Source organism: Elgaria multicarinata, chromosome 11 (assembly GCF_023053635.1).
Source record: "Elgaria multicarinata webbii isolate HBS135686 ecotype San Diego chromosome 11, rElgMul1.1.pri, whole genome shotgun sequence".
Classification (NCBI taxonomy): Eukaryota; Metazoa; Chordata; class Lepidosauria; order Squamata; family Anguidae; genus Elgaria; species Elgaria multicarinata.
The window spans coordinates 10,471,464-10,492,421 of NC_086181.1; the positions used below are offsets into that span (position 1 = coordinate 10,471,464).

At 45.4% G+C, this 20,958-nt stretch overlaps 1 protein-coding gene across 3 annotated transcripts in view; it reads right to left on the reverse strand.

Moving 5' to 3' along the window:
- MLLT6 (MLLT6, PHD finger containing) overlaps positions 1 to 20,958 on the reverse strand; it is a 119,470-nt gene that overhangs the window by 77,351 nt on the left and 21,161 nt on the right. For 2 of the 3 annotated variants that reach the window (XM_063138510.1, XM_063138508.1), the window contains exons 2-7: positions 17,862 to 17,941; positions 11,696 to 11,750; positions 7,789 to 7,898; positions 7,086 to 7,189; positions 5,747 to 5,840; positions 356 to 463 (exon numbers count right to left, since the gene is read on the reverse strand). In XM_063138510.1, coding sequence (XP_062994580.1) covers positions 356 to 463; positions 5,747 to 5,840; positions 7,086 to 7,189; positions 7,789 to 7,898; positions 11,696 to 11,750; positions 17,862 to 17,941 — 551 coding nt within the window. The remainder of the gene's footprint in view (positions 1 to 355; positions 464 to 5,746; positions 5,841 to 7,085; positions 7,190 to 7,788; positions 7,899 to 11,695; positions 11,751 to 17,861; positions 17,942 to 20,958) is intronic. The other variant, XM_063138509.1, reaches the window with a different exon arrangement.

Below are 20,958 nucleotides of genomic sequence, written 5' to 3' on the forward strand. Positions count from 1 at the left end.
CGTGTGGTTTCATTTTCCAAAGGGCTGACTCTCCCTGACTAAGGTTGAGGCTAGGGAGGAGGATGCCTGGGAATCAGGACATTTGGTCCAGGGCCTACCTTGCAGGGACGCTGGGTGGACCTCAGCCTTCCTTCACACTGATAATTTTCCAGATGCTAAATTTTGTGGCCAATATTAATTTTGGCATGTGAGAACAAAAATTTGCAGAATACATGGGCACTGGTTATGACTGTCTATTTGACCTGCTCTGGTTTGGTATCAGAAAGGCTAAACAATAAAACATACACTATATAAATTAAGAGCTATGACCCTTCACTCTCACCCCAGATCATACAACCATTTTTGTTGTTGTTACCTTCTTTGGTTTCTCATGGTGAGACACATGCTTCTCTTGAGCTGGTGAAGTTGACCGGCTCCTCCTTCCCGTAATGAAAGAACCACCTCCGGAATGGCGTGATGTCTTCTAGAGGCAAGTGAGAAGTTGCGGGGAAGGAGGAAGGGAGTGATGGACAAGGATAGGAAAGGAACAGAAGAAAAAAATAAATGCAAATAGGATGAGCTTCCTCCCATAGGATCTTGGCTTCATGGTTTAGAAAAACGTCCTCATCTTATCTGTGTTGGAAATCCAAAATCCACAGTTGGATCCCATCTTCACAAGCATGGGAGGAGCGTGCATTGTTGTTATTTTCTGCAGTATGCTGAAATCAGCTCTGCTTTGCCAGTGTTACATGGTGGAGCCAGCTGTCCCTAAAACCTGGCCTTTCAGTGATGGAAAAAATCCTGTTTCCAGGTGGAATGGTGGGGAGTACAACCAACATTATCAAGGAGAGAGGTTTGTTACGTTCCCTTCTCCAGGCTCCCCTGCCACTACAGTTTAATGAATAGGAATGGGGGGTAACTAACCCACAATACTGGCTCTCCCCATGTGAACACCCCATCGTCACAAATAAACCCAACTCCAAAAAATATTGCACCAGCCCTAATGCTACATCAGAGAAGTGAATTAACACAGCTCCCAACTCTGGAGCTGCGTAGCTTCAGGGCTAACATCACGTTAGACAAGTGAATCAAAGCAGCTCCCTGTTTGCAACTCTGGAGCTGCACAATTACGGAGTTAACAATACATCACAGAACTGAAGTAATGCAGTGATAAGGAAGCACATAGACATCTCTCACGAAGAAAAGGAGTGAATGGGGGAAGAGGAAGCCCACGTCACAGCCAGGTTGCAGGCATGCCCAGGATTTAATGCAGAGGCACGTGGGAACATTGCAGGGCAAGTGCCTGGGAACCACTTTAAATAAAAAGAACAGAGTAAAGGGACTCTATAATACTGCAGCTTTTCCAGGCAGAAGTGGCTGGTTGGGAGGGCGCTGGCCATGACGTCATGTGCTGCAAATGACGTCACAATGCACCCACGCTGCAGGAAAACCCCGTGAAGACAGCCCCCTGGTCAATGCCTTTATTAGGACCAATCAAAATACTACAAAAATGTGCAAGCTTTGAAATTCTCTAGGATTCTTCTTCCCTGCTCAGCCCAAACACTTCATTGGATTGAGTTCTGGCCTGTCACCTTCTCTATTTATTAGTCTGAAGGCCAAACTAAATATGATACAGGACAGGAGATATTGTGACTAGGATCTCTCTAGTTGTTGTTATTGCTTTCAAACTAATTAGTAGCCCCAGCTTTGAGGATCAGAGAAGAAGTGCTCTAGGAGAGGGTGTTTTTAACCCGTTGCTCCTACGCCATTTCCCCAAGCGCTGAAACTGCTACCAGCTCCTGATGCCGTTCCTGTTTTTTCTCTCTGGTGGCATTAATAGCATCTTGGTTGGAAGTAGGGATGTACATTTTTTGTTACATCTATCCCATCTGCGTTTCGTGGATTGTCAGGTCTTTTGTTCTATCATCCACTTATTGATGGAATCAGATATTTTTTAGGTTTGTATGACCATTTTTTCCACTTGTGCATTAGTGCAAGTGCCTATTAGCATAAGTGCACATTAGTGCAAATACAAAAGTAAATAACTCGTCTGTAAGTCCACAGAATCCACATGGCTCGGAAAAAATCCAGTCTGGCACAGAACCTGCAGGCTGTATTCATAGAAGTTCGAACTCGTTTAAAGCCTTTGTGAATGGCTCTAACATCCCTAGTTGGAAGTACAATTTACATGGTAATCAACTTCTCCAAGTCTGCCATTCCTATGTCTCAATCTTCACAGCAACTGCCTGGGGCTACTAATATTATTATCTTAAAAATGGCTTTCTAATTACATCATGTCTAATTTGGTCCTCAGTACAGGTCTAAAACTAGGAATCAAAGGTGAGCCTACTAAAATGTGGTGGCCACCAGAAGTGGCAGATTTTGGGTAGCAGAATGAGAAACTGACAGATCAGATATCTGAGATGTGATGTGCTAGCGATTCTCCTGCACACGCCTCACTGAAATGAATGGAAGCTACACGGGAGCATGGAAAAGCTCATCCCTAGTTTCTTTTCCTTTCCAGGTGGTATGTGCTGGAGAACTTCCTGCTGGACTGGACTGGGGGGGGATGGGAACCATTGAGATTTCCTACCTCAGGCACCGAACTGTCTCAGGCTGGCCTTGGCCAAAGACCTGTTCCGTTAACCTGCTAACACAGAAGCCCTTGCCTTAACTCCTGGGGGATGTCTCTATGTGGGGAAAGCCCCGTGGTGGTGCTGTGGCGCTTACATGCAGCAGCCTCTGCAGAACCATCCCGGGGACTTGTCCTGACTTTCTTCTCCGGAACGAGGTGAGAATGACGCATCTGATGTCTATTGCTGCTCTGGAGTGAGGCGGAGGCGTGGCCGAGTGAATGGCGACCCCTGATTGGTCACTGTCCACCCGGGCAGTGGCAAGGAAATGGGCCAGTGAGCTGAACGGCTGCCGAAACACCCCTGCGCTGCCTCCAGCATGGAGAGAAGAGTATCCCTTTTGCTGGAGGGAAAGTTCTTCATTCCCTTGGACTCAATCTCTGTGAGGTAAGGGGGGAAAAGCCAGGAAAGGACTGGTGGCAGTGGCGGCGACTCTCCTTGATGATCCATATAAACCCTATGCTCACTCCTTCGCATGGGGGTGACATGGTGCAACCCCGCAGGCATGAAACGCAGGGTTCTGGGGGCTTGAGGCGCCAGTGCACCGTCGTCAAGACAGGACCCTGGCAAGGGCCACTCCACACAAATTCAGGGCCATTCTCCCCTTTGCTATCCCTCCTCTGTTTCCATCGTCACCATGGCATGTCAACGTAATGCACTGAGGCTGGGCCCAGGCTCCAGTTATGCCCTGGGAGTGTTCTTGCTTACCTGCCCCACTGGCCAGTCATAGTCAAACAAGATAAGAGATTGCAAAGGCAAATTTGCTCACTGCTATATAAACGTTTATTAATATTAACAATGAACAAGATAATAATGCAATTGTGCTGCTGCTTCCTGCCAACTACCAAGGGAAAAACCCCTCTTCCTCTCTCAGATTAGGAATGGCCAAACTTTGTTTCAAGGGATCAACAATGCAGTGTACACAATCAGGCGTAACAAAAAGCAGGGCGTGGAGCTTTCTGGTTTGACTTTGGGGAGGGGAGTGGTGTTATTACTCATTGTAGGTGACAGCAGTGATAACCACCCATGACTTCCAGATAGCTTGCCTTGGATTCTGCTCTCACCCGCCTTCCTTGTGGGACACCCAGGGAACCAAAGTCATCCCAGCCTTTCCTGTAGGCTGGGTGGGTGTCACTTTGCTATCAAATACTTAAATGTGTAAACATGTATGTACCACTTAAAAAAAAGATCTGAAAAAAACCCCAGGAAGGTATCACTGGGTTGATGCATAAATCAAGAGGAAAAATTAAAGGTCGACACACCACTTTGACATGGGAATGAACTCAACGATCCAAGCACTCAGCCTAGTGGTATGTACGTCTGTATACTACTGCAATGCTGGGTTCACTCCACAAGATGAAGAACCCACTGTGACCACCTTTAGAACACTACAAGATGTGAGGGGTAAGAGATGTGGCCTAGCTTTCCTCGTGACATGCTGGATTCCTACATCTAGGGATTTGTGTGGAGTGGCACATTCAGACCTATAGTTCTCCAGCTGCAGCCTGAAGTAGTAACAATTGAGGAATGGATTGTGAGTTGTTTGTTTAGGTTGGGCCTTTAAAAACCAGTAGTTCATTCACAACCAGCATTTTGGGCTCCCTCCAGAACAGTGGTGTAATGGTAAATTTTGATGTGCAGACACTCACCATGACATCCCAACACCTACATCTCCAAGGAGAGCCAAAAACTGCAGGCAACTGTGTTGATATCAACAAACCTGTTCTAACAGTTCTCATCTCCACCAGGAGCTGCTTTTTGTAAAGCCAATGGGTCTTAATTCCCCACTCTAGTCCAAGCCACCCCCCAAATACTTTGCATTACAACAGGGAACAATAGATTGTTGGTGGAAAGTTAATTTCCCCCAACAACTGTGAGGATTGCAGCTAAGCTCAGAAGGAACAGGGAAGTGTGAGTGGGTAGGTGGACGGAGGTGGGAGATGATGTTAGTGACCCTGCTAATAAAAAAGTGCCCAGGACTATGTCCCAGTAAGCCCTGGATCCACTACATCACTGCTCCAGACTTGAGTAGATTGGAGGCAGTTCCCTTGACTTGTGCTTCACTCTGCTTTAGGGCCAAACTACACCTGTTGGGGGTAGCCTTGATTTGTACTTGCATTTCTACCACGTTCAAGTATAAAGCAGGGGATGGACACACACACATGCACCGCAAAAGGGGTGTATGGGTGAGAGGAACTGAACTGTCCCCCTTCCATAGGCATATCTCCCTGTCCTCTAGATGTGATGAGGGAAATCAGGTAGGGCTGCTCAGATAGGAGAACATCTTTGCTGTGAGCAGGACCGGTGTGGGCAGCACAGCTGTCTCAGATTAAGTCAGATCAGTGGTCCATCATTCTCCAAACTAGAGCACATGTTTTGTATACATCAGGCCCCAGATTTTACAGGAGCTCTGTGAAGTCTGGTAGGTCAAGGCACTATGCAATACATTTAAATATTGGGCTCAATTTGGGTTACACATTCTTTCTGCTATACTCTTCACCCTCAGTATAGTATCCTAAATAAGTGTTTCTGTATGTTTGAATTCCTGCAGGGGTCACTGAAGAAGACACCCTGGTGTCGAAACGCGTTTGACCTGCTTTTTAATTCTTTGTTTTTGGTATTTTTGTATAACACTGATGCTATCAGATGTATACAGCAGATGCTATTGCACTTTAAAAGTTTGATACACTTGTTGAATTGTTTGTATGTGTTAAAACTTTGCTGAAACAGTCTTTTTCCTTAACCCTGTGTATTTGGATAATTGTATATTTTGTAAAGGACAACACCTTCTCTTCTTGCTTTGGCACGGTGTAAGCCAGTTTCCTACGTTCTACCTAGTCCATTTGTGTCTACTCTGGCAGTGGCTTTCCCATCTAAAACCATTCAATCTATAGCAGCATAGAGGAGTTATTCCCAGCCCCACTACCCGATTAATCTCCCCCCGCCCCCGCTAGATACCAGGTCTGTTTATATCCAAAGCGCTCACTTTACTACAGAAGCATGGTCCCTCTCCACCCTTGAATCTGATATGTAATTCAAATATTAACACACACAGACACACACAAATCTATATATATATTAAATCCAAGCACCCGATCTGCACTTTTGATGGTAACAAGAGGCTGGCAACTCACCATTTTATTGAAGTGGTACTTGCAGTAGCCACAGTATTTCACGTTGTCGACTTCTAAGACTTCTTCTTCACACAAGAGCCCAGCCATCTGAGCACTGAAATATGGAAACGTATGAATGTGAATGCAACCCTGGTCACAACAGACTGTGTCAAAAGGGCCAGACAAAGCCAGGTTCCTCTCTCCCCAGCGCACGTGCAAGTCTATTCCTCTACCTTGCTTAATCTATCATCAGCATTTCAGAATATATGTGTGTGTGTGTGTGTCTGTATGAATACACAAACACATACACGTCATATAGCCAAGAGAGATAACCTATTCCAACCCGCAGCCCAGCATGATGATGTCAGACCCATCAGTCCTGAAATGCATACATAGCCAACAGCTAAATAAAAATAATAAATACACCCATTCGTAAATAATAATACACCCATTCATAAATAAGGATTGGGGGTCCACAGAGGGTTGGGTGCCAGCTCTAAAAGCAGTATTTTCTTTTCCTCTCTCTCTTTTTTAGTCAGTCCCTCTTGAGTCTCTGTCCAAGAACATGGCAGAGGATAGGAAAAGAAATAAAGGTTCTTTCTGATAAGGCAGGGGTGGAGAAGGTGTGGCTCTCCTCTTGTTGTTAGACTGCAACTCCCATCAGCCCTAGCCAATGGTGAGGGATACTGGGAGTTGTAGTCCAACAACATCATTCTCTATCCCTGGCCCAAGGATCTTTTTGACAGGCCTACGGCCACCCTAAAGGCAGAGCTATCCTGCTCTTTTCTAGAAGGCGGAACCAAAGACTGGAAGGTCTCTAGGAAAAGGACATACAGTTTATGTCCTTCCCTGCCTTGTACCAGAAAAAGAATTAAACCCTTGCTGTCTGCGCTACTCCTCTGCCGACAGAAAAGTAGATGTTTGACAAAAGAATCTGCATCGTTGCAATATATCTGAAAGGCAGCAAAGGCAGGGTGCTACTTGTAGCAGTGAACTGGCAGGCAGGGGAGACAAGCTAAATCCTTCCTCTGCCTTCCAGCTCTTCCCTGAGCTCCCCTTTCATAGCTGCTTTCTCCAACCAGGAATTCCAATTCGTGTTTGCAGCTGGGGAAATCATGGTTGCCAGGGGAGAAGTGTCCCTCTTCAGCTGAAAATAAGGCAGGAAGGAAGGCAACCGCAAAGATTCTATCTTCCAGGAGGAAGCGACAAGACAATCTGTAATGCTCCGCATGGTTCCTCATTCATGCAGACTGTCCTTATCCCATGATTAGGGACCCAAACTCCTATGAGTGATGTGACAAACGGGTGTGTTTGGAGACAGGGTTTGGACTGTGTTAAGCAGACACAACGATGGACTCACCAGGTGACGTGGAAGGCTTGCCGACAGCCGTGACGGTTGCAAGTCATGCAGGCTCCAGAGGCCGCTTTGCTCTCCCTGCCCTGCTCTTCACAGATATAACAAGTCTGCAACCCAAAAATAAAGGTACAATGTGGATTGTATGTATTATGTATTGTACATGGTGGCGTTCTCATTGTGCGAGTCAAAACACACGTACCTAGCAATTTGGGGGTTGCCATCAGCTTGCCATTTCAGAACTAAAGCACATCCTAGGGCAGCCTAAGACAGGGGTGCAGAGCCTTAGGCTCAGGGGCCAAATCTTGCCCTCTGAGGGCCCCAAGACAGCCGTCTGGGGGTCCCAGATTGCCCTGTCCCTTTTCCCTCAACCACGGATGATTTGGTGGTTTTCCAGTTTTGGTGCAGTCCCCTTCCCCCCATTCTAAAAGACCGAAATGGCTCTGTTCAGTTACTGGTAGTAAGAACTTTAAGCTCAAATATGCTGATATTTTAATTTTTTAGCTCCACCCTGTTTTACCTTCAGCCCTGCCCACCACCAGACAGCAGCCCTCAGGAGCTTCTCCAAAACAGAATTCAGCCCATGGGCTGAAAAAGGTTCTGCACCCCTGGTGTAAGAGAACGGGAAGTCAGGATAGGGTCGTTGATTGGGTCATGAGAATCCAGGACCAAGGATGCCGAGGGCTTAGGGTGTGTGTGTCTCTCTTACCTTATTGAACCGGTCGTGGGGCACATACTGGAGGACGATTGGCTCCATGGTGAGAACATTAGCGAACTGCACCTCAGGGATGTACAGAGCGCAGACGACATGGGCCCAGCCTGGACGAAGGACCAAAGGATAACAATAAAATGAGAGGAGAAACAGAGAATGAGTTGAATCAGCTGAATGAACAGCAACTGGATTTAGTAACCAATGGGTGAGACAAGCTTGTTTTCACCAGCAGAGACTGGTGGCTCCAATGACAGTGGGACAGTGAACCTGTTCTGGGTTTCAGTTAGAACCAGTCAGAACTCTAAACGAGCTATCCTAGGTGCGAAACACCTGTAAAGCTCCTTTAGATTTCTGACTGGTTCTGACTGAAACTTGGGACAGATTAACCCCCCACTTGGAGAGCACCTTTAGAGTTCTGACTGAATCCCAGAGCTTTCACCACCCCACTGACATCGGAGCCACCAGCCTCCACTGGTTTTCACTGAGGTAATAAGTCTGCATGCTTCAGACTGTAGGTGGGGTGCTCCTCCAGACAAAGAACATGCCCTCCATATAGTAACTGGGATGTTCGGAAGAAGGGTTATTTATTTTATTTTATTTTAAAACACTTTTTTCTAGCCAAGGCTTCTCCCTGATGTGCTAGTTCTCTATGTGTAGAGAATTTGGGATATATATATATATATATATATATATATATATATATATATATATGTGTGGAGGTTATTGTGGTCATGTGTCCTACTTTACAGAGGGCAGCCTTCTAATTGAAGGCATCCTATATTTTGAGAGCTGTCCAGCCCAGGTCTGATTTTAAGATGCTGAATCATACGAAGGGAGAGCCGGCTGGGGCCCTGAATTTGCCCAACAGCAGTTGCACCTGGACAGAAGACTGAACAGGCACACAGGGGTTACCTGGCCCCAGTCTTCCCACTATGGCAAGACATATTGTATTTCTATTTAAATAATAATAATAACAACAACAACAAAAAAAAAAATGTATATCTATCTTTGCAAATTAGCATGTGTGCATTTTATGCAAATCTCTGTCCTTGTTTTTTTGGTGATGTTTCCTTTTTGGGGGTGGTGCGTAAGTGGCCACTCTAACGGATGAGTATTCAGCCATAAAAACAGGACCAGCGTCAAAGGTAAGCATGGTTGGGCAGCTGCCGAGGGGCCACACCCCACCACAGGAGCCCCCTGGACTCCTTTCTCCTCTTCACCATTCCAATCTGCTTGTTATCCCACCTCTCACTCTGGCCCAGGCAACAGGAGTGGGGAGGAGGAGGAGCAGTAGCGGCCACGGCCTACTTGCTCCCTGGCTCTCCGCCTGTCAAGTAAGCAATGAGGAGAAAGAGCAACAGGTGACAGTGGTAGTGAGAAGACAGGCTTGCTGAGGGAGGGCCCCCACTGAGGGCGCTTTGCCCCAAGAGCCCTCAAAGACCTGGAGCCGGCACTGCATGTAAGCCCCCACCTGTTGTCTCAAGTGGTGTAGCCTGGACCTCCTCAGTAAAAACAAGGCTTGTGTCCATCACTCTCCTAACAGCTCCAATATAGGGTGACCATTTGAAAAGGAGGACAGGGCTCCTGTATCTTTAACAGTTGTATTGAAAAGGGAATTTCAGCAGGTGTCATTTGTATATACGGGGAACCTGGTGAAATTTCCTCTTCATCACAACAGTTAAAGCTGCAGGTGCCCTGCCCGCTTTTAAATCTGGTCACTCCAGTATAGCTCCTGCACCTTTAACTGTTGTAATGAAGGGTGAATTGCACCAGGTTCCCCATATATACAAATAACACCTGCTGAAATTCCATTTTCTATGCAACTGTTAAAAGATACAGGAGCCCTGTCCTCCTTTTCATATGGTCACCCTACTCCAATAGCCATATTTCCCTTAGCCTCTCTTGCTTGACCATAGTTCTAATACAGCCTTTATAGCCTAAAAAAAACTTTCAGGGTGAGTTGAAGAGGCAGCAATTTTACCGCAAGGGATTGAGTAATCCCATTTTTAAAAACCAGAGTCTACCTTTTCAGAAGTGGACACTACTGGCTGCCCATCATGACAGGTGCCGGTGGTTGCTGAGGCCTATACCCATTAAGAGCCCTACAGAGAGCCCACGGTTGCTTTCACTTGGCTAGGCAGTGATTGCTGCCTCTCACTTCACTGGACACCACATCAAGGGAGAAAGTACCCAGCCCTTGTCCCCAGAGATGCCCCTCCCCTGCATCCCACAGGGGCCTACAATAACCTGGAGCCCACCCTGACTGCTTTCCATGAGCATTACAGCCAAAAACACAGAAGACTGCGGCCTGCAAGGCTGCTGAGAACCAGACGCCTGGCACTGCCAAACCAGAAATTGGATATTCCATGTGGGGCAGGAGCGGAGGAAAGGAGTTTGTTCCTAAAAACTAAATCAAATGTATAACAGCAGCAGCATATTAAGCCAGAAGGAAAATGTGGTGTCTCAAATACATTCATTCCTGTCATTCAAAGGTGCACTCAAGATTTTTGACACATATGCAAGCAGGGAGAATGCATTCGTGACGTTTGTATCTCACTCTTCCTGCAAGGTCCTGTCATGTGGATTAACTGTGCACTCTCCCCTGCTTTCCATCCCCTCCACTCTGCCCAGAAGCACAAGCCTTAAGTCTCCAGGCCAGGGGTGCAAAGCTTCAGGCCTCGGGGCCAAAGGTGTCCCTCTGAGGTATCCCAGAAGGCCGCACACATCCTTCCCCAGGCCCTGTCCCCTTTCTCCCAACTGCCAATTGTTTGGTGGTTTCCTGGCTTTTGTGCAGGTTTCCCCCCCCCCCCCCCCCATTCTAAAAGGTTGAAACACCTCTCTCCTAAGGCTTGGCAACTTTAAGAGCTTTAAGCTAAAGAGCTTTAAGCTAAAATATGCTGAAATTTTGGAATTCTCTCCCCCCCCACACCCTTTTTGCCTTTGGTCCCATTCATCAGTGGAATGTGACCCTGACGCTTCCCTGAAATGCAATTCGGCCGTTAGGCTTCTGCACCTCTGCTCTAGACTCTGCCCTCCTTCTCTTCTCTTGGCCTAGGAGAAACCCTGTGGCAGGCCTCTTTTTTGGGAGCTTTACCAGCTGTGTATAACTTTGCTGTGGTACTAACATCTCTATGGAGCCTGTCAGTAGTTAAGGTTCAACAAACAACACAAGGCCAAGGCAGCTTAAACAGTGTGTTACTAGCAGCTGATCAGAAGTATAGAAGGACCCATTAAGTAGCAGAAAGATCAAGAAGAATCTGTAAGAGTTGCATATGTGTAGGAAACTGAGGCCTAGTTCACACAAGTGGTACAGCTCAGACATGGGCTGCACCACTTCAGACTGAAGCTGGGAGCTCACTTGACTCAATGCTCTTCCACACCCAAAAAATAGATATACTTAAAAAGCAAAACATATCAAGGTAAAGGCTAAGTAGAATCCTTTTCCTAATTTGTATGGGAAAGCACTCAATTTGATTAGCCCGCTCTTGCAGTGGTATAGCCCAGACAAAAGTTTACCACTTCCAAGAGAAATATTCCCTACAAACAGCTGATGACAGCATGTCAGGGAGAAGCCTAGCCTAAACTTTCTCCCTGACATCTATTTTTCTACGTGCAGGGAATTATTTACTTAGTTTTGTACAGAAGAACGTTCTCTCATGCAAGGTCCCATCTACAGACTGAAGTGTTACTGTTCAGGCACAGTAACCTTATGTAATTTCTCTGTTGATGTTTTAAAAAACTTTGTTCAATGTCCAGAAAAGTTTAGGCACTTTATAAATAAATAGTTATTAACAACAATAACTAAGCCTAAAAAGAGTCCCACAAGCAGAAGGGAATATCCTCCCTCATTGGGTTGCTGTATGAATTCCAGGGAAGTCATGCCACTCAAGAAGGGGAATCTCACCTCCATTATCAGTCCGCTTCAGTGCTCCATCTTTATGAGGACACAGCTCACACCTCTGAAAATTCAAGTGAAAAGCCCACAGTTAGCACTTCTAAATAATAATAGCAAACTAATATTTGTGTAGCACGTTCAAGATTTTAAAGTGTTTCATATGCATTATCTAGTCCTAATCTTTACAACAACCCTGTAAGGTAGGTCAATAGGTTGCAGATGGAGTGGCAAGGGACTGAGGCTGAAAGACAGCACAACAGGCCTAAGTCCATCTGTTGAGTTCAGGGCAGAGGCAAAATTCAAACTGGAGGTGCTCTGTCCCTTTATCCACTTTGTATGTATTACTTGCATCAGCTATAAGCCATGGCAATGTGATGAAAAATGCAGGCATTGCTGGGAAAATATCCATAACCAGACAGCTAAATAATCCAAAAACAAGCAGAATAATTTTTTAGAAAACCTTCAGCTTGGCTTTTCCTGAAAGTTGCCTCTGCTGTTGTTAACTCTAAGGCCCTTATCAAGGGTGTGGGCTACTCTAAATGGAATGGGCCAGAAATAATTTTTATCTTGTAAAAAAGGTAGAATTCACTGAAGAGCACAGATGTCCAGTTGGCAGCTCACAGGTGGGAAGAGGCCCACAAAATGTCTTGATGTGTGACGCTCTGTGGTTTGGATTGTAGGCTGATCTCTGCAGGTGGTAGCTGAGTTTTGGAGCATCTGGGGAAAAAGTTGCTATAACAACCAATTTTACTGGAAGGTCATAACCCTACCCATCTTACCAGCAAAAAGACTTATTCACCATGGTTAAAGCCATGGTTTAAGGTGTCTTCTGAACATAGCCCGGCTTTCTGGCTTAACCACCATGGTTAAAGCCATGGTTTAAGATGTCTTCTGAACAGGCCAAAAGTGGACTACTGGCAAGTCTACAAGCCATGATTCCTGTTCTCCTCCCTTTTCCCTTGCGAACTGATGAGTAGGTGAGAAGCAATCTTCAATGGGCCAGATTTGGCACACAGAGTCACCAGTTCCTGTCCTCCTATTTTATAGCAAATGCTGCCTCAACAGAGAAGCTCTACATTACATGGAATATTGCACCCTGCCACTAGAGGTGCTTGATGAATATTATCTTGGCAGATTCCTGAGAGGAACGGACCTGATCCACACCTCTTGGACTAATGTGCAGATCAGAACAGTTGTCCACCAGCTTTTCTAACACAATTCTTTGTTTTAAACATGCATCAATGCTTAACATGCATAAATATGCTTATTTTAAGAAAAACAATATTTTAAAGAGGAATTTAAAATAATAATGGCAGAGTAATGCATTCCCCTACAAAAATTACAGAGTAGTGCAAAAAATGGGAGAAAACAGACTTGACGGCAGAACACATGTGAAAGAGGCATTGGACTGGAAATAAACTGTACTATGCATTGAGGTGGGTGAAGCTCCAGAACAGATAAAGGGAAGTACTTCACATAGCATAGATTTCTACTAGATGGATTTCTAGATAGACTTCTACAAGATGTAGCGATGGCCACAGGTGTTGGGATATAAAGCTCTGAATACCTTGGAACCAGGTTAGCCGGTACCTAGCCTTCCCCGATACAGACCTGTGTGATCACTGAGATCATTGGAAGAAACCTTCCTGGCTGTACTGGAACTTGCAGATTGCTATCTGGTGGCAACCCTGACAGGGGCCTTCTAGGTGGTGGCACCAACCTTATGGAATACTTCCCCCCCCCCCCACCCCGTGCTATTCAGGAGTTGACAACTGTGGCGTGTTTTACATACCAGTTAAAGATCCACCTCTTTATCCAAGTGTTCCCTAAATGGTTGCGCTGCCCAGTTAGTTTGTTAGTCTATTTATTAGTTTTAAAGATTTTAACTGATGAACATTTGTATTTATTACGATGCATTTAATTTTTTGATTTTGTAAACTGCTTAGAGATTTTTTTTTAGGTATGGTAAGCAGTATAGAATTCAATTAAATAACAACAACAAGGGCTTTAAAAGGAAATAAGATTAATTAATGCAGGATAGGGCTATCAAGGGCTACTAGTCATGATGGCTTTATATTATCTCCTGTCTCAGAACAGTCTGCGTTTCAATACCAGTTGCTTGGGAACACAAGCAGTTGCCCTCATGTCCTGCTCGTGGGCTTCCCATAAGGATTCGTTTGGCCATGGTGGGAACAGCATGCTGGTCTGATCCAGCAGGGCTTCTTGTGACTTCAGAGAGAAGCCTTCACTGCAGCTTTTAAGTGGACTCCATTCCCTACTTGCATCATGATGTTTCCTCTTCAGAAGCTGTACTTACCCTGACCCCCACCCCCAAATCTAAATACCTCCCTCCTGCTCCAGAGTACCAACCTCAGTATTTTGACCTCAGGTTTAAAAAGGGTTAATTTTATCGAAGGGGATCAGCATTAATTAAAGGGGGGATCCCTTTAATTAATCCAGGAAATTCACTCCTGGATCTGCTGACCCGGTGCTGCCGTCCCGTATCCTTTGTGCCCGATCCAAGTCGCAATGTGTCCATCTCAGATTGCATATATGCATAATACCACATGCTAGTTTGGACTGTGATATCGCCAGCCGCTGCAAGAAGTGGAGAAAAGGGTAAGGGTGATATGGGGTGGTGGGGTGGAGGAAGAGGCAGATGTTTAGGGGAGAGCTTTGGTGGGCTGCACGTTGAGGGATGGACTGAGGTCTAGGTATTCATCAGGCCTACTCCTGCAAAGGATGTGTTTGCTTGAAACTCGGAGAGACAGAAGAAGAGGAGCAGGGGTCGGTTGTGCGGCAGGTGGCCTGACATCAGGAAATTTGCACTTGAAAAGGCCCCTCCAGCCCCTTTGGATCAAAGGGCCCTCTCCCACTGCACTATTAGCAACGCTCTGATCATTAACAGGAAGGGTTAAACACAGCTCTGCCAGCCGGCCCACCCACCCTTTGGAAGACTTTAATACCCTTGCTCGAACATAACTGCTAAAGCCTTCACATGTTCATCCCCACCTTTCCCACGAATTGCCCTCCAGCCAGTCCGTCTCAAAGGGCCAGCCAGACAATTCCTTCACAAAGCAGACAGAGCTTTAGAATTTCCTTCATCTAGCATCCCCTGAGGGGCTTTGGGAATGCAAGGAAGGAATGAGAATCAGTGTGTAATTCCTAAAATCAGGAGCATCTGGGACTCAGGCCCATCTGGAAGCAGTTCATCTCAAGCATTTGGGAGCCAGCTGTGGTTACTCAGGAGTGAGCAACACTCTGCCTATGCTCAGAGGCATTCACGGCCATCTTCATATATTACATGGTTCAGCTCCAGCCAGGAAAACAGGTGCTGGGAGAGTGACTCCTCGCTCCAAACTGAGTTTTGCGCTTAATTTGAAATAGTGCTACACCTCAAAACCCATCATCCCTAATCAGCATGGCCAATGATGGCAGCTGCACTCCAACACACCTGGAGGGGAACCAGGTTGGGAGACGTCTGATTTAGGTTAAAGGAGGAATAAGCAAACAGACCTCCACAACAGAAGAAACAGAATCTCAGGTGAGTATATAAGTGTAATAAAATAATAAATAAATTGGTGCCTGTAGAAGTTTTGGACTACAGCTCCCATCAGCCCTAGCCAGCGTGACCAAAGTGCAGGTATTATCCTCACACACACCCCGTAATGATATCATCTTCCGTTTGTAACCCTCCCGTACTTTTTGACCATCTTTTTTCCTTACTACAGAAAATGTCTTCAGACTGGTAGCGCTGTCCATCTGGAAGCACCTTGATTCTACTTTTAATACTTGGGTACCGGTACCCAAGTGCAGAATATGCCAGTTGTGAACAGCATGCATGTTTTAAAATCCATTGCTCTCCTATGAAAAATACAGAGAAGCAATGACTGGGAGAGGATAGAGCTCCTTGCAATTTAAACCCACTTGAGTCATTCAGAACTGGTGATAGGCATTGTTCAAGGGCATAAAAATGTACCTGCCACACCTGCCCACTCCCCACTTCTTCATACATGGAAAACCTGCAGAACCAGGGTCCCCCCCCCTTCTTCCAAGTTTGTTCAAAGGCATACAAATGTATATGAGTTTTCTGGGCTGTGAAGGTGCTTTCAAATCACAGCCAACATACTGAAAAGGTGACAGCTATCTTCACCCTAAAAGGAGTTTTGAACCTGGAAGGATTGGTTTACACTTTGTACCACTCAGGGAACCAGGAAAAGCACCTGGGATGCTGGAAAGGCATCGCAGAAATAACTGACCAAAACTAAAGACGCTTGGAAGGACAAGAGCCTATAACTGAGATGACAAAAAAAGGACTGCATAAGAGAAAGGGGGAAGTATTGATATGGTAGACTGGAATGTGAAAAGTGACAGTTTATATGAGGATATATGAGGGTGTGTACCAAGGGTGAGTACAGACTTACATGCAAATCAGAGCTCATTTGCACCACTGAAGACTTTTTCCCTAAGGTTGTTGTACCAAAGTTCTTACCAAATGGAACACAAAAGGTTCCAAGCTCCACTGTCTTTTCACTCAAACATAAATCCAAAGCAGTTACAGAAATAATTTCCAGGTTGAAAAGATGAAAAATAACACCTGGGCCATTCCCTCCATCCCAACCTAGAGCCCTTCCGCTGTATTGGAATGCAACTCCCATCATCCCTAGCCAGCACGGCCAATGATGGGAGCTGCACTCCAACACATCTGGAGGGGAATCAGGTTGGGAGAAGTCTGACTTAGGTTAACAGAAGAATAAGCAAACAGACCTCCACAACAGAAGAAACAGAATCTCAGGTGAGTATATAAGTGTAATAAAATAAATAAATAAATAAATAAATCTGTCCTGCACAAGCACATACTGTTCCTCACCACTCCTCTCCAAAATAGGTTTGCCTATCAAAATCTCAACAGGGCACCTTCCCATTTATTCCTTCTTCAGTAAAATGGAGTCTCCAGTATAACACTGGAATCTAAATCCTGGCGGATGCCAAAGATTTTATTTTGGAAGTGCCTAGCAAATTCATTGCAGCGGGCCTCAGAGAGTTCTACCATGTCCTTGGGGCCAGCGTGTAATAGCCCCTGGACAACTTTATGCACCCTACTTTATAGAGGACAGTCTTCTCTTTGAAGTTGCCCTCTGTTCGAAGGGTTGTCTGGTCCAAGTCAGGTTTAAGGATAAAGAACCATTAGAAGGGGGAACAAGGGTCTTGAAGTTGTCCATCAACAGAGAGCACTTGGACAGCAAACTGAGCAAGGCACACAAGTCACCTGCCCACAGTCTTCCCCCACAATGGTGAGGTGTCTTGCAGTTCTCTTTAAATTGCATCTATCCATACAAAACAGCATTTGCAAATGTAATGCAAATCTGTGTCCTCTTTCGTGCATTTCCTCCAGCACAAGTGGCCATCCTACCCTTATTGTTCCTGCACATGATTGGCTCCAGAGGGTGATAAGGTTGGGCATTTGCCAGGGTCCCAAGCGCAGCAGTGGGCCCACTGCCTGAACAGTACTACCGTTTCCACCTTTGCCCAGAGTACCCAAGGCGATCAGAATACAGCATGCATATGTCCTGCATTTTCCAGGTTTTTTTGGGGTGTGTGTGTGCTCTGAAGGTGCCACACCTGAGGGCCCCCAAAATCCTGCAGCTGGGCACCTTCCCCATCAATCAAAGCACCATGATTTGGCCAGCTACACCAACATCCTTATTCTTTTGAGGGGTGAGGGGAAGCACAATGTTTTGAAGCCTATCAGATATTGGGAGACTTTTGGTCATGGTTTGGTGGAAAATATTTCAAATTTGTAGAAGCCAGCATCAAACCTCAAGGCCCCAGCTGAGGTTTCCAATTTCAGGGGAAGTGGGTGTGTAGAAATTGTCATTATTTAGTTTAGCCAATAGATGGCACTAGAATTAGCTGTGTCTGGGTGGAGTAAAGAGTTCTCCCGTTGCTGTTTTGTTCTATTGTAAGAGTGACAATAAAGTTCTTGTCTAGCTTCCTGACCAATATGTTCTTTAAGCACAAGAGAAGGGATCTATAAAAAATGTATAGAACCCAAAGGATGGGAGCGGCACTCTTCAGAATATTCTAACTAAAATCCCCCTCCCACCCCCAAGAACAATTCTCAAACCCTTTTTAATTGAACATCTCTTTTGACATGGTTTCAGCTCATACTCACCACCCTGGCGGCTCTTTCTTGGGATTCACATTTTCGGCAGAACCATGGTCCAGTGGGAACCTGAACAATTCCATAGCATGCTGTGGAAAAACAAGAAAAGAGTGCATTTGTAGGTTATATACTGTATTTCTGTTGGCGTATTCAATCTTGTTCAACTACAAATCTGAGCTGGGCCCTGGAATACAGTTTCCCATTATTCAGACAGTGGGCCCAAGCCAGACGGGGACCCTAGTGTTGTGGGTGGGTCGGTGATGGACACCTTTAGCCCTCCCCTCCCCATGCTACAGGCCCAATCTGGATTGGTGGTCATACATCTGCAATTTATATTGTAAAGTAGTGATCTATTGAATATACCTGGTCACTACGTTCAACATCTAAAGTCCTCCTCTGGGTGCCTACTCCGAGAGAGGCTTGGAGTGTGGCAATGAGGGACAGGGCCTTTTCAGTGGTGGCCCCCAGACTATGGAATGATCTCCCTGACAAGGCTCGCCTGACGCCAACGCTGCTATCTTTCCGGCGCCAGGTTAAGACTTTCCTCTTTGCCCAGGCATATGGCAGCACATCTTAATCACCCACATGTTTATTTTTTTTAACAGTTTTTAATGCTTTATGTGTGTATGTTCTGTGTTTTAAAAATTTTAAATTATGTATACTTGTTTTTATCTCAATTTTAGAATTTCTGTAAACCGCCCAGAGAGCTCTGGCTATGGGGGCGGTATATAAGTGTAATAAATAAATAAATAAATAAATAAATAAATAAATAAATAAATCTATTGAAGCAGGTGGGGGCAACATGTGGCCCCTGCTGCCCCCATCATTATTATTATTATTATTATTATTATTATTATTATTATTATTATTATTATTATTTAAAAAATGGTGCTCATACCAGCAAACTATTTGGCTTGTTTGTAAGCTAAATTTTGCCCTTTTGCCATTCCATAGCTGCTATGGAGCACCAAACAAAATAAATTTAACCCCTGTAGCACTCTATAGCGTCAAACCAGTGAATTTTTCTTTAAAAAAAATACTTGGGGATGACACCCCATAGACTATGCAGCACCCAGTGGCTTGTGACCGGGGGCGGGGGGTGCTTTGGACCTCCTGCACCTGTGGATCACTATTTTGCAATATAAATGGAAGGCACAAAGCCCCTGATGCAGATTGGGCCCATAGCGGGGGGGGGGCATGAGTAAAGTCCCATCCCCCCATGCTAGGGTCCTGATCTGGATCAGGGCCCATGTGATTACACTGGAGAGAGAGAAAACTGGGAGGTGTAGCTAGGTAATGTGTGCTTTCACCCTTAGAGTCACAGCTGGACTTCCTAAACATCATACTACAGGCAACTTGAGATCCACCAAGCTGAGTGCAGCCAACCAGCCACATACGATGGCTCAATAAACCTGTTTTTGTGGCCTGCCTGACACCGCAGAGCAGGAGGTGGTCTATCAGGTGGTTCCATTTGTCTTGGCAGGGTCATAATATGGTGCAACCTTCCCATACAGCAAACCTGTCAATTCCACCTGTTGAGACAGGAGCACTCTGTAAGCAAACCTGCCAAGTCTCCTGTCTTTGCTGTTTGTTCTGAGTAGTTTTACTTTCCAAGTGCTGGCCTTCTAAATTAAGGTAAATTGAGAGCGAACCTGAGCTTGCTAGCTCAAAGCCATTTCCCCCCTCCCCGCCCACAAGAGAACCAAACAAGTTCCTGTCTGAAGCAAGCTACTTCCCAGTCTGGGGATTGTCAGGTGATACAGTTACCTTAGCAATACTGCTCAGCTCTAAAGTCCTACAAGCAAACTGTGAAAGATTTCAGTTTTGAGCTCTGTAGCTATAGCCAGAGTGTGGCTAGGAGTACACTGCTCCACCTGGAGCCTTAATTCACCCCACCTAAGATCTCTCCCCCCCCCCCCCGCCCATTTTTAAGCAGCTTCCATTTGAAGAATGAAATCTGCTTTTACAATAGAAGCAATTTTCCCCTTGGTTTCTTTTTTTAAAACTGATTTTGTTTTCAAACAGATTTTGTATATAGCCATATCAATCTTTCTATTTGCCTACATGCTCAATAACAAACACTTTTTACAGTGTATATCATAAACATAAGAGCAAAAGACAAAATCAAGTAAAAGGAAATAAAAGGAACATAAGAAGAGCCATGATGGATCAGAGCAAGGGTCCATGTAGTCCAGCATTCTGTTCACATAGCGGCCAACCAGATGCCTTATGGCAGCCTTCCTCAACCTGGGGCGCTCCAGATGTGTTGGACTGCATCTCCCAGAATGCCCCAGCCAGCAGAGCTGGCTGGGGCATTCTGGGAGTTGTAGTCCAACACATCTGGAGCGCCCCAGGTTGAGGAAGGCTGCCTTATGGGAAAACCACCAGCAGGACATGAGTGCAACAGCAGCCTCCCACCCATGTTCCTGAGTAACTGATTAAATAGGCATACTGCTGGTAGCATATAGCCGTCAGGACTAGTAGCCATTGATAACCTTCTCCTCCAGGAATTTGTCTAACCCCCTTTTAAAGCCATCCAAATTGGTGGTCATCAATACATCTTGTGGTAGCGAATTCCGTAGTTTAACTATGCACTGTGCGATGCGCATGTTACATCCATCTCAGTGCCTGCATTTTAGTTTCCATTGTTAAGTATGTTCAATTACCAAATATGTTTGTACTTCTAGCTTGATCTAGGTTACTATTCCAGCCCAACAGAATGTCTGTAGACACACACACACTTTTAGCTTCTGTGATTATGAACACGGCAGGGTGCTTAATGGGGATAGGGGGTAACTAAAGGAAGTGTATTTATTTAAGGAAGATCCTGATTATACATGATAAAAGCTTCAAACATAAAAAGCAGTGTTCTTATTCAGCTTAAATGTACTGACATTAACAATTCATAAACGTTAAAGTACAAATTGACTCTTGGGTTTGGCGACAGATTTATGGCAGGGAGGTAGCCATGTTGACTATAAGTTCGGTGTTGGGGTTTTTTAAAGTGTGTTAGCCCAACCGAAAGGTCATTAAAAACGTGCAAGCTTTTGAGATCTTTAGATCTCTTCATCACGCAAGACATTACAAAACAGAGGTTTGGCACGGG